Source organism: Oncorhynchus masou, chromosome 3 (assembly GCF_036934945.1).
Source record: "Oncorhynchus masou masou isolate Uvic2021 chromosome 3, UVic_Omas_1.1, whole genome shotgun sequence".
NCBI lineage: Eukaryota > Metazoa > Chordata > Actinopteri > Salmoniformes > Salmonidae > Oncorhynchus > Oncorhynchus masou.
This window is the reverse complement of record NC_088214.1, coordinates 46,251,564-46,266,034: the sequence shown is the minus strand read 5'-3', so window position 1 is coordinate 46,266,034 and position 14,471 is coordinate 46,251,564. Positions and strand designations below refer to the sequence as shown.

The 14,471-nt window shown below is 41.9% G+C and overlaps 1 protein-coding gene across 3 annotated transcripts in view; it reads left to right on the top strand.

Moving 5' to 3' along the window:
• Window positions 1-14,471, top strand: part of efr3a (EFR3 homolog A (S. cerevisiae)) — a 235,686-nt gene that overhangs the window by 158,672 nt on the left and 62,543 nt on the right. For all 3 annotated transcript variants that reach the window (XM_064942642.1, XM_064942651.1, XM_064942632.1), the window contains 2 exons: window positions 8,154-8,268; window positions 13,396-13,447. In XM_064942642.1, coding sequence (XP_064798714.1) covers window positions 8,154-8,268; window positions 13,396-13,447 — 167 coding nt within the window. The remainder of the gene's footprint in view (window positions 1-8,153; window positions 8,269-13,395; window positions 13,448-14,471) is intronic.

Genomic DNA, 14,471 nt, shown 5'->3' with positions numbered 1-14,471 from the left:
AGCTGGGCATTTGTCTTTAATCCTGTTATCCATTTCAATAAAATCCTTCTTCAACTGGTCAACAATTAATGTCATTAAATCAATAGAGCATTTATTCAGGATGGCACACCAGCGTTCACAGTAATCATCTGTGCGCTGTCCCAATGATGGTTCTTTTTGCCACCTCCGTCCCCGTGGAATAATGCCTTGACGCACATAATCACTAACAGTGACTATATGTAGATGCGTTCTCGTCTGGCTCTTAGATACGTGTAACAGTTCTTTCGAGAGGTCAGAATTACCTCCCGGCATGTCAAAAAGGGACTCAGAAACAATGATCTTATCACGCTCCCTTTGGCTATATTCAAAGTAATCTTGTATGGGTCTATGACCAGTGTCAGGAAAATAATTATCATTCTGCATCGTTTTAGAGCTTTTTTGTCGGCAGGGTGCTGTTTACTAGGTAACAGAACGATCTAGAAGAAAAAGAAACGCACACCTATTTTGGTGTCTGTAATCATGGCCAAGAGTGGCCTAATATCATGTCAATAATTGTTTGTAAGCTTGTGAAGTCTAAAAGGAGTTTGCTGTTCTTTGTATGCCATTTTAATATTTGAGAATTAACCAATAATATTAGGCCACTCTTGGCCATTTTTTTTTATTTTTTACCTTTATTTAACTGGGCAAGTCAGTTAAGAACAAATTCTTATTTTCAATGACGGCCTAGGAACAGTGGGTTAACTTGTCAGCTCGGGGATTTGAATTAGCATCCTTTCGGTTACTAGTCCAACGCTCTAACCACTAGGCTACCCTGCCGCCCCATGATTACAGACACCTGTGTCTTCTGACACTACATAAACGAGTCATCCCGCAGTGTTTGTGATTATACCCTGATGAAGACAGCTTGGCTATCGAAACGTTGGTAATTCAATTTTTGCATCTGAGCTCCTAGAGTGTGCGGCTCTCTTTTATTTTCAAGTCTCGTGAGTGCAAACATCCGAAGATCATCAAAGGTAATCTACCAATCTACTTTGCTGCTAGCTGTTTGTAATGTTTTGTCTGCTGAGAGAGTTGTCCTAACATAAATGCTTGGATAGCTTTCACCAAAATCTTATTTTTTTTTATCTGACATGCCAGGTGGATTAACAACAAGCTAAGCTGTGCTTTGCTTTGCTATATTGCACTTGTGATTTCATGAAAATTAAATATTTTTAGTAATTTAATTAGAATTTGGAGCTCTGCAATTCATCAGATGTTGTTGAAAATGATCCCGCTAACGGGATGGGTGCGCCAAGAGGTTTTAAATGCTTTCAGACAATGAAATTAATCGCAGTAAATCCCTGCAACCGATAAATGTATATTTTGGCTTTGGGCCCCATCTATAACCACAAGCTAAACTTTTTGGGTATAGTGATATTTAGAGAACATAATGACACGAGTTGATTTCGCACATATATAACCACCACTCCCTTTTTGTCGGTCTGTCACACCTAAAGATGTTGTAATCAGTAATGTTAATTTCCTTATCCGGGATCGAGCCATTTACCCAAGTCTCTGTGAGAACCAAAATATCCAGGCTCGTGTCATGCACCCAGATATCTTGATATGTAATAGCCCAAGCCCTCTACGTGATCTGTAGCAGTATGACGATAACACTGTGAAACAGTGGGAATGGGAACAATTACATGAGCAGGGGTTGGGCTGTTGTTGAGTCAGGTGAATTCACCAATTTGTAAGTCGCTCTGGATAAGAGCGTCTGCTAAATGACTTAAATGTAATGTAAATGTAATAAGAGCCTCCTCGATGTTGGCCAAGATAACTTTTGTCACTTTCCTATTTGGATTCAAGCCATTGTCAATGAACTTCAAATCCATGGAGGAACAGTAGGATTTAATCCAGTAGTGTAGCCAGAGGACTAAAGGAGAGGACTAAAGCATCCCATTTCATGACGTATTGTTGATAGAGGCCTAGAAATTACAACCTGCCTGTCTGTCTCTTTTAACCTGTATATGAGCCCTCTGATGTCATCTTTTAATTGCTCTGATTTGTGAAGATTGTTGTAGTTTGTACCAACATGAATAACTGCTGTGAGCATTCGGAAGCTGCTTCATTACAGTAGGGACCTAGTGATCTATGTCATGAACATGGGCTCCAAGAAAGCAGTGGGTCCTTGCTTCTGCGATCACTATATCCCTAACTATGGATCTCCCGATAACAACAACCACTGGAAGACGACGAGAAGGTCGCTGCAAGCCTGTGGGACGTGCTATGGGGGCTGATCCAGGGATGGCCGACTCAGTAACCCAGGACTATATTCAGAGGAGCTTGCGCTAGGTGCTAGGGTGGAAAGACATTTGGAGCGGCAGAGGACCTCGTCGGAGGGCCCCAATGAAGTCGGGGCTCAGAGCTGGAAAACGGTTAGAGAGCTACAGGTCTGGATGAGAGGGCAGAGGGAGGATATGTTGTAATGGTCCTCCTCTCCTACTTCTAACTCGATTCCACTGTGCCTCCGATGATGTAGTGCAAGACGCAGTAGTTCGTTGGTGGGATGTGTTAATAAAGGAAAGTGGTCCAAGGTAGTACCCTCAGTAGCTACTGTAGAGAAGACCAGTCTCATAGAACAACCTGGATTATCCTCTTTGTCAGCATGCAGTCTTGAAGACGATCTTTTAGGACCCTGTTCTCCTCTAGTAGTTCAATGATACGGTCTCTGAGGCAACGAGTTGCTTACACTTTTCACAAGTGTACAAGTCAGTAAATTCTTTCACTATGGTGAACAGATCACAGTTCTCACAGTTTATGGCTTTACTGTGCATCTCCAAATCAGAGGACTCCGACATGCTTATACTCGGGTCAGAAACAGCGGTTCCAAGAGTCAACCGCGATGTGAGACAACCTTTGCCGGTGACAGCCGTATAACCTAGCTAGCCAGGTCTAGTCTGATAATTTTAGCTCCAAGTTACGGTAAAATCCAGCCAAACATGGTGTGTTAAGAACAGCATTAAGACTGTGGTCCCGAAAGTAAAACAGAATGCCTGTGAAGTGTAAGCACATACCTGATTTGCAGTTGAATGCTCTCACAGGCTCCTGGACACTCTACGAGTACTTATGACATCCCAATGATGTTCAAACATGTTGAATATATTCTGCCTCAAATTAGCCATTACCTCCATGTGTGAGCAGTGCTCAGAGCAGATGCGAGGCATATCCCACATAGCCAATCAGCGACTCAGAACTATAAAGTTGTTTTTTTTACCCCTTTTTCTCCCCAATTTCGTGGTATCCAATTGTTTTAGTAGCTACTATCTTGTCTCATCGCTACAACTCCCTTATGGGCTTGGGAGAGACAAAGGTTGAAAGTCATGCGTCCTCCGATACACAACCCAACCAAGCCACACTGCTTCTTGACACAGCGCGCATCCAACCCGGAAGCCAGCCGCACCAATGTGTCGGAGGAAACACCGTGCACCTGGCAACCTTGGTTAGCGCGCTGCGCCCGGCCCACCACAGGAGTCGCTGAGGCGTGATGAGACAAGGACATCCCTACCGACCAAGCCCTCCCTAACCCGGGCAACGCTAGGCCAATTGTGCATCGCCCCACGGACCTCCCAGTCGCGGCCGGTTACGACAGAGAATGGGCGCGAATCCAGAGTCTGCCCTTAATCACTGTGCCACCCGGGAGGCCCTATAAAACGTTATCTTCAACTACCTCACAAGTTAATAACAACTGGCACCAACAACACACGCTGGTCTTGATCCATCTGTACAACTGCCAACTCATGCCAAAGTAAAATATTGACATTATCGTCGTCATCATCAGCATCATTACAATTTTCTAATTATAATTATAAAATAGGCCTAAATGTCTTCATCTCTTTGATAGGGTTGATTTGGATAACAGAGTTAAGCGGAGTTGGTATTTTCCATTATCCAATGCTGTTGTCTTCAGGCATAACAATGCACATACAAGGATCGCAGCATCTTCCTTCATTGCCATGAAGATTTCCTTACTACACCAGCCCAGCAAATATAGTCCGACTCTGGCCTGATTGCCAATTGCACTGGTGGGTGCCGCCAAGTGTATGTACTACACCGATTACTAGATCACTACGATTTGGCTTGATGGTTAGAGCCTGTAGACTGGGCAAAAATTGTGTAGTGTGGGCCTTCCTAGTGGCGCAGCGGTCTAATGCACTGCATCGCAGTGGTTGAGGCATCACTACAGATCCGGGTTCCATCCCGGGTGGTGTTGCAGCCAGCCGCGACCAGGAGGCCGATGAGGCGCTGCACAATTGGCTCAGTGTCGTCAGGGTTAGGGGAGGTGTTTGGCCCATCTCCAAACCCTCCCATCGCGCTCTCGCAACTCCTGTGGCGGGCCAGGCGCATGCACGCTGACACGGTCGTCAGTTGTACAGTGTTTCCTCCGACACATTGGTGCGGCTGGCTTCCGGGTTAAGCGAGCAGTGTGTCAAGAAGCAGTGCAACTTGGCAGTGTCGTGTTTCGGAGGACACGTGCCTCTCGACCTTCGGCTCTCCCGAGTCGCTATGGGAGTTGCAGCAATGGGAGAAGACTGTAACTACCAATCACGAAATTGGGGAGAAAAAGGGGGAAAAAATATATATATGTAGTGTAGTGTAGTGTAGTATAGTGTATTGCGGCCATAAGCAGCACTGACTGTGTTGGCATGTGCGTAAAATCTTCAACTACATCAATCTCATGAACCGCTGCCCTGTTTTCCCAACTCTTAAACTAACCCTTTAAATCCTTTCAAATAATCAAATGCATTAGCATACTTAATGAGTCAAATAAGCACTTGGACGTTTGGGGTGTGCATGCAACAGACATGCAGGACCAGCCCTTGCCTACATAACCACAACCTTTAGTTGCATTTTGTGACCCTTTGCTGTGACTTTTGGAGTACAGCTAAAGATGAGATTTACCATTGAACTACTATTCACTGTTAGTTCTGCCCAAAAATAAATGTACATTTTCAGTTTGTAAAATGTACAATTCTTTATTTTTGATGAAAATAATGATGGTGGTGTGCTGTTGCTTGTATGCATTGTATGTGTGTGCTTACTGTGACTGTCCCCCTGATATTGGCTACAACACTAGGCTAACGTCCCGCAAAGTTGCAGCCCAGACAGCAGTGCATGGCAAGCTGGAGCGAAGGACACTCTGTCCCGGTGTTTTTGCTGTTCATGCTTGTATCAAGATGACATCTAGATGGTTATCAATATTAGTTATTTCTTGTGTTGGCTATTATCCTACTTGCAATAAAATCATGGGAGGGAAAATTGGCCAGGTTAGCTACTGCCTGCGACACTGTGATACAGCTGCCCAGTGCAAGCACCTTACGTTGGCAAGCACCTCGATTAAACACTAGTAATTCGCTCCAGCTTGTCTTCGTGCTCCCCGAGGGCAGTAACTTTAGCTAATTGTCATGTCACTGTAACTTCCATATGAACACTAGTTATGTCATGTCAGATGAATGGGTTAACAAATATACAGTGGGTTAAAAGTATATTTTTTGTCATAGATAGCTAGTGTCCCTCATCTAACTTACCGAACTGTCGATAGCTATCGCCATAACAACGAAAAGCATCAAGTCGTGGTCTGGCTTCAAAAGATGAAGTCAAAGTTTTGCTGTTGTTCAATGGTAAATCTCATCCGTAGCGGTACTCCATCTAGTCACAACCAGCTTTCTGTAGGTAAGACATTTTTTCCCCAACTCTCCATATTGACCATTTTAGTACCGATTAACCCTGTATCTATGTATCTAAGTATCTATGGAGCACGGGAAGCCCATATTGCCATTTGAGGGGATTGTATAAGCCTTTATAGAGGCAACATCTTATGCTGCAAAGTATTTTAAGATATTAGGCCTACATTTACTGTTATATTATTCTGTTACACGGCTAACTAGCAGGAAATTATATTTAAAGAGAAACTTCGGGATTTTCACATTGAGGCCCTTTATCTACTTCCCCAGAGTCAGATGAACTCATGGATACCATGCATGCTAGAATATATGTATATACTTCCAGTCATTGTGCTAACTCTAGTTAGCATTTACTCTCAAAACTACTTACTTCTAACTTCCTTCATACTGGACACACAGACATAAAAAAGGTATCCACAAGTTCATCTGACTCTGGGTAGTAGATAAAATGGCTTTAATTATCTGGATAAAGGGTTTTGAGTTTCCACTTCCTCAGAGTCAGATGGTAAATTAGCCCCAAATTAAATGTAATTTAAAATATATATATATATATTACTGTCTATTGAGCAAAATAATCTAATAACCATATTTAGACAGTAAAGTTATAGCAACAATAGCGTAATTGTCAACCCATATTGAATTTCAATCACTGGTTAGGTGTTGCACATCAAAATATCATTATCATCTTTCCTGGTTGGACATGCTAGATTTAAATGTAGGCCTATCTCAAACATGTCTTGAATCATGCCATCTCAATACCACTTTGAAGGACTTTAGAACATGTTTAGGGCTGCCAAATGTGGCTCACCACCTGGTATGTAGCAAATTTTGAAATGGCTTTTTTTGTATGGGATAAAAGTAGACTAAGAGCAACAAAATGGTATATCATACACTGCATTCAAGGAACAATGGGAAAGTAATTCTGCTTTGAAAGTTGGTAAACTTGTAAACTCACTTTTGAGAAAATGGCCTTTGAATGTTTTGGTATCTAGTGAAGAGCACTTCTTTGTCCACCCATCTCGTTTTGCTCTCGGAATGTTCAGAGTGAACACTTGACGCTCTGGACGATGATTTGTTTACCTCTGGATAACATGAAAACAGCCTAACCAGCTCTGCTGGCAACAACTTCATTGTTTTTTTTGCAGATGTTTACTGACACCGGCCATATTCAACGGGTGTTGCACACTTTAGCTTAAGATCCATAGCTAGCTTGCTAGGTAAACAATGTGTAAGATGACACAAGTCACGTAACATTAGCAAACGATCCAGCCAGCTAATGTTAGCTAGTTAAACAACAATGAACATAGTGCCAAATCATGTCGTTACTACCCTGCATGAATATGCTGGGAGCTAACCAAAGAGGTTCCATGTTATCTAGCTAACATTAGGCTCTAACCTGAAAAGCAAATGGGTCTGGGATGGGAATAATGTTCGGTAGGGAGCCAGCCAGCTAACATTAGCTAGCTAGCTAATGGTACAATTTAGCTCTAAATTAAACCTATTTCTGTGAAATGTGTAATATCTGAAAATGTAAAATGTGTGATATCAGAAAATGTAGCTAACTATCTTACCTGTATACATCATCATGCATGATGGACGCGATTACCAACAGACTGACCAGTTTAAATAGACAGAAGCATTCTTTATGGCAGACCAATCCGAACTCCTCTCTCGGCATGTCCAGCCCACTCAATATCTTAGCCAATCATGGGAAGTTTGCTGACTTTTTTTGTGGCTTAATTTAACAATTTTATTCGTATTTACAGATGGCATACAAGTGTGTTATTAAGGCACATGAAAGTTCACATGTTCGAGAAGGCATTTCTGCCAAAAAACATTTAGACGTTTAGATTTTTTAAATTATGGTAACTGCTTGGATTAATCGCATATTTGGAATTTGCTGAAATTGAGCTGTAATTTAAGATGTTTATACAAAAAGCATTACAGGAATATTGACGTCTTGTTTTTGTCCAAAGTAATATTAACCAAAATCCGGTAAATTGATAAAGCACAATTTCTTTCATCTCAATACCAACTTGTTTTGATGTCAGACTGTTTTTGCTGTGTAGATGATGTATTTTGTACGTTTTCAGACAATACAATTAATCACAAAAGAAATAATAATAATTATAAGGACCAAATTATTGATTGGGGAAAATGTTGGTGCCACCACAGGGAACAGTTAATCTGGAGCCCTCCTATACTGTTTTTTAGATGGATATCTATCTATAAATACATTTCCAGGCTGTTGAAATTGCAGAGGGGGGCTTTAATGTTGACCACGTAGTTACATGCATTTGAATTTGTATGCTCTACACACAGTATGATTTGAAATAGCTTGTCTTTGTGCCATTCCTTTAAAGTCAGAGTGCCAAAGAAAAATAATTGCATCGTTTGACAATTTAACAGACAAAGTTTTGTAACGCATAAATTTACCCCATGGTCACACAGGGTTCTTTGGTGGCAACCTGCCAGACTACCAGCGCGCGGAGGTGATGATGTTCATCATGGGCAAGGTGCCCGTGTATGGCACCCCCTGCCACACCCTGGACACTGTGAAGATTGGGTGAGTCACACTCATTACCTCCACGCTACAGGGTTTCCCATGGACATTAGGTTCATCTCGGGGGTTCTCCTTTCTGAGTTAGGGGTGGCTGGTTTGGTAATAGGGTTTAATATTTTCCTGGTATTTTACAAATGCTTCATCCCGAGAACAAATCACTTTTCTCCCAGGTAACCTGGTATTTCCCACCAAAATCAGAAGCATTATCAAATCTAATTTATTTATATAGCCCTACGTACAGCTGATATCTCAAAGTGCTGTACAGAAACCCAGCATAAAACCCCAAACAGCAAGCAATGCAGGTGTTGAAGCACTTTGGCCAGTCCTCTTCTGGCTGTGCAGGGTGGAGATTATAACAGAACATGGCCAAGATGTTCAAATGTTCATAAATGACCAGCATGGTCAAATAATAGGTCTAGGACAGGTAGCACGTCCGGTGAACAGGTCAGGATTCCATAGCAGCAGGCAGAACAGGTGAGACTGGAGCAGCAGCACGGCCAGGTGGACTGGGGACAGCAAAGAGTCATCATGTCAGGTAGTCCTGAGGCATGGTCCTAAGGGCTCAGGTCCTCCGAGAGAGAGAAAGAAAGAGAGAAATAGAGAGGGCATACTTAAATTCACACAGGACAACGGATAGGACAGGAGAAGTACTCCAGATATAACAAACTGACCCCAGCCCCCCGACACATAAACTACTGCAGCAGAAATACTGGAGGCTGAGACAGGAGGGGTCAGGAGACATCCGAGGACACCCCCGGACAGGGCCAAACAGGAAGGATATAACCCCACCCACTTTGCCAAAGCACAGCCCCCTCACCACTAGAGGGATATCTTCAACCACCAACTTACCATCCTGAGACAAGGCAGAGTATAGTCCACAAAGATCTCCGCCACGGCACAACCCAAGGGGGGGGGGCGCCAACCCAAAAAGAAAGATCACATCAGTGACTCAACCCACTCAGTGACTCAACCCACTCATCTTCTCTCCTCCTTATCCCTTTGCTTTTTCTTAATTGTTGGAGGAGATTAGAATTCCTCTGTTTGTCTGCTGCCCCTGATGCCAAGGAGAGGACTAGCTAATAGAGGAAGCACTTTCAAGTAGAGGTCTGCACGGGACTGATATCTTCATCCAGCTCCTGCTGCTTTTCACGCCTCACCCGCCCGATGCCACGGTCTTCTTAACCGAGTCGCCCCAGCAAGAATTAGTCCCGTACCTGACCACAGTCCAGCAATGTTATTTTAGATGTATCTGACACAGATCACTTTGCAGGCCTGGTCCCAACAAGAATTAGTCCTGTACCTGACCACAGTCCAGCAATGTTATTTTAGATGTATCTGACACAGCTCACTTTGCAGGCCTGGTCCCATCAAGAATTAGTCCCGTACCTGACCACAGTCCAGCAATGTTATTTTAGATGTATCTGACGCAGCTCACTTTGCAGGCCTGGTCCCATCAAGAATTAGTCCCGTACCTGACCACAGTCCAGCAATGTTATTTTAGATGTATCTGACGCAGCTCACTTTGCAGGCCTGGTCCCATCAAGAATTAGTCCCGTACCTGACCACAGTCCAGCAATGTTATTTTAGATGTATCTGACACAGCTCACTTTGCAGGCCTGGTCCCATCAAGAATTAGTCCCGTACCTGACCACAGTCCAGCAATGTTATTTTAGATGTATCTGACGCAGCTCACTTTGCAGCCGTGGTCCCAACAATTTTGCCACCCTAGTCAAGATCAAAATGTGCAAAAAATAGGTCAAAATACCAGAGATTCTGACTGTGCCCAATATATTCGGCTATCCGTATTAGGCTAGATGTAGTTTGAAAATTTGTAGAGTTGGGCCTAAATACAGGAGAGTGGACACTTGCTTGACTAGATGAAAGAATAACTTTTAGGAACGGGACGATATGCAAGCACACTAAAATACATGTGTTGTCATGTGTTATTCCAGTCAATGTCAGAGTTTAAACTATAGCCTATCATGTTTTTTATTTGATTGCACATGCCCAGTAAAAAGGAAGAAAGGTAGGCTACAGAATCAAAATCATCAATATAACGAATTATCTACAAACAGAAAGACAACCATTTTGAAATAATACCAACTTTAATAGGAGCTGGACAATTTGCAGGCAGACAGAAAAATGTGTTATCAATATTTATTTCCTGTCAATGTCAGAGCCTAAACTATAGCATGTTATATTTAGGAAGTTAATTTCCTTGGAAAGACAACTGCGTATGCTTTTCCATCCTACAGGCTATTTATTTGGGACCATGCATTTGATCTCGCACACCCAACACAAGTGAGGTGAGGTAGGCTACAGAACGTGAAGCAGAATTAGCCTATAACAGTTTCTGAATAGTATGGCAGAGGTTATTTTAATACAATAGATAACGCATCCAAAACAGAAAGACAACCGTTAGAAATAATCCCAAAGTTGTTTGTCTGGATGCCCACTCCCACCCTCAGCATAAAAAATGCAGACCACACCTCAATGCTATCTGTCGGGGCCAGTGGGAATGCAGCTCTCTACCTTAGTTACGCTTGCTAGCGTAACTCACTTTCATGTGCAACGATGAGCCAGCTAGTTAACATTAGCCCACCTCATCTAGCTACATATTGAACTTCCATCCTCTCAGGCAAGGGGCACAGTGTATAAATGTATGGTTGGATCATAATCACCGTCATAATAATTGGCCAGTAGGGAGAATTAAGGAAAACCCCTAGTCCAAATCACTATCTCCATCTATGGCTAAGTTGGGAAAGGGACAACAATTCAACGAGATGCAACAATTCAAGTTTTTTTTTCTAATTACGTTTAGCTTCTGATGTGATGTGATTGGTGTGAAGCCAAATCCAAACTGCCTTCACTTTACACTTTTTTTAGGTGCTCCAGGACCATGAACAGTTGAGCTCTCTTTTAGCTCAACGCTGATTGACTATTATTTTATATTTTTTTTATAGGGAGGCCAAATGCTCTCTTGCATCCCATGCATTCAATGGTAGGGGCGGCAACAATGTCATACTCTTTTTGACCAGACAGCATCAGATAGATGGGTTACACATACAGAGACAGAGGGGCGCTGTTTCACTCGATCAGCTGCTTTCTCCGGTGACATACATTCAGCCTCTTGTAAATTGAAGGACAATTATGAAGCAAAGAGAGACAAAAATATAAATGATTTAGTTTTTTCTTTGTCAAATTTATACGGAAGCCTGGCTTCCCTTAGCACTGATGAATACACACCACTGGATGACACACTTTTATGAGTTAGTGCTGCACAGGTACTGTGCTTATGAAGGTGCTTATAAACATCTGGGAATATTCACAACACACTTCCAGGATGCCATTGGAATTAAAATGTATATTTTTCTATTATAGCTCTATTTCTAGTAATAATATAAGGATGTAGATACCTTTTATTTTCATACTTGACTTTCCACACAGATGTACTATAGAGTGTCACGCCCTGGTCTATATTTATTATGTTTATCTTCATTTATTGGGTCAGGCCAGGGTGTGACATGGGTTTACTTACTTGTGGTGTGTTTCGTCTTGGGGTTGTGTGGGGTGTATAGCATAGTCATTGGCTGCCTGAGGCGGTTCTCAATCAGAGTCAGGTGATTATCGTTGTCTCTGATTAGGAACCATATTTAGGTAGCCATATTGTTTATGTGTTTCGTGGGTGATTGTCCTTAGTGTCCTTGTTCCTGTCTCTGTTAGTTTACACTACTATAGGCTGTTTCGGTTTTCGTTACGTTCTTTTTGTTTTGTAGTATTTGTATTGATTCGTGTTTTACGTTTTCATTAAACATGGATCGCAATCTACACGCTGCATTTTGGTCCGACTCCTTCGCCTACAGAAAACCGTTACATAGAGAATATACCTAGTTAGTAGAGCTATATGTTATACTACATATACAATTCCTTCAGAAAATATTCAAACCCCTTGACTTATTCCACATTTTTATGTTTTACAGTCTGAATTGAAAATGGATTAAACATCATAATAATCTCAACCATTTACACAATACCCCATAATGACAGTGTTTTGAAATGTATTAAATAGAGAAATCTTGTTTACATAATTCACACCCTGAGTAAATACTTTGTAAGAAGCTAATTTTACAGCTGTGAGACTTTCTGGGTAAGCCTCTAAGAGCTTTACACACCTGAATTGTGCCCATTATTCTTTTAAAAATGCATCAAGCTCTGTCAAATTGGTTGTTGATCATTGTTAGACAACCATTTAAGGTCTTGCCATACAATTTGACTTAAATCTACTTGAAATTCTAACTTGGCCACTTTGTAAGCAACTCCAGTGAAGATTTGGCCTTGTGTTTTAGGCTTTTGTCCTGCTGAAAGGTGAATTCATCTCCCAGTATCTGGTGGAAAGCAGACTGAACCAGGTTTTCCTCTAGGATTTTGCCTGTGCTTAGCTTCAATCCGCACATTTTTTATCCTGAAACTCACAGTTCTTAACGATTACACATATACCCATAATATGATGCAGCCACCTCTATGATTGAAAATATGGAGAGTGGTGCTTAGTAATGTGTTATATTGGATTTGCCCCATTTTTGTATTTAGGACAAAAAGTGAATTTCTTTGCCACATTTTTACAATATAACTTTAGTGCCTTGTTGCAAACAGGATGCATGTTTTGGAATATTTGTTTTCTGTACAGGCTTCCTTCTTTTCACTGTGTCAGTTACGTTGGTATTGTGGAGTATCTACAATTGTTGTTGATCCATCCTCAGTTTTCTCCTATCACAGCCATTAAACTCTGTAACTGTTTTAATGTCACCATTGGCTTCATGGTGAAATCCTTCCTTTCTGGCAACTGAGTTAAGAAGGATGCCTGTATCTTTGTAGTGACTGGGTATATTGATACACCATCCAAAGTGTAATTAATAGCTTTACCATGGTCAAAGGGATATTCAATATCTGCTTACATTTTTTTTACCCACCTACCAATGGGTGGCCTTCTTTGCGAGGCATTGGAAATTGTATGTGTGGGATAGAGAAATGAGGTAATCATTAAAAAAAACATGTTAAACATTTTTTATTGCACAAAGAGTGAGTCCCCCCCACCATTTGCTAACAAACTGTTGTTGATATTCCATTCAGGCACCAGGGCACCAAGCGTATCCAGGCCATGCTGCTGAGCTCGCTCATTATGGTGAGTACTTCTATAGCCATATCATTTATTCAATAGTACTGTCTAACGGTAGCCGCATCCGCCTATCGTGATCACAACAGACTGATCAAGAATAGTGTCAATCGAGAAGAATGCCAACAGATGAATCCATTAATTGAGTCTATTCTAATTCTGCCTAAAGGGACCTCAATGTTCTCTGTTGGTATATCGGAGTGGCGCCGAAGGAGATGACTGCCGTTTTAAGATCCCGTTATTTTGTACTTAATGTTTCTGCCACCATGTCTTATGACCGAAAAGAGCTTCTAGATATCATGACAGTGATTATTCACCCCATACTGGAGAATTACTTTTTCTTCAACAAGTCGTACGGTAAGTATTTACTTCAGACGCCCTACAAGGCCCTCATCCCCGTCATATGCAGGAGAAAGGGGTGATTGTAAAGGGTGATGGTCTATGTATATTTTTAAACAACTGCAGGTACACGAAATCTAAGGAAGTCTTGAGGTTTTGATCGCCTGAGGGTAGAGTATCTCATGATAAGCTTTAGACCTCACTATTTACCAAGAGTTTTCATCTGTATTTTTCATAGCTGTCTACACATACCACCACAAACCGATGCTGGCAATAAGACCGCACTCAATTAGCTGTATACGGTCATAAGTAAACAGGAAACACAAATCCTTTTGACCTAATTTCTACCAGCATGTTAAATGTGAAACCAGAGGGGGATAAAACTCTAGAACACCTTTACTCCAGACGCGTGTAAATCTGACCATAATTCCATCCTCCTGATTTCTGCTTACAAACATAAACCAAAGCAGGAAGCACCTGTGACTTGGTCAAAAAGAAAGTGGTCAGATGAGGCAGATGCTAAGCTATAGGACTGTTTTGCTAGCACAGACTGGAATATGTTCCGGGATTCTTCCGATGGCGTTGAGGAGTACACCACATCTGTCACTGGCTTTATCAATAAGCGCATTGATGATGTCATCCCCACAGTGACCGTACGTACATATCCCAACCAGAAGCCTTGGTTTACATGGCA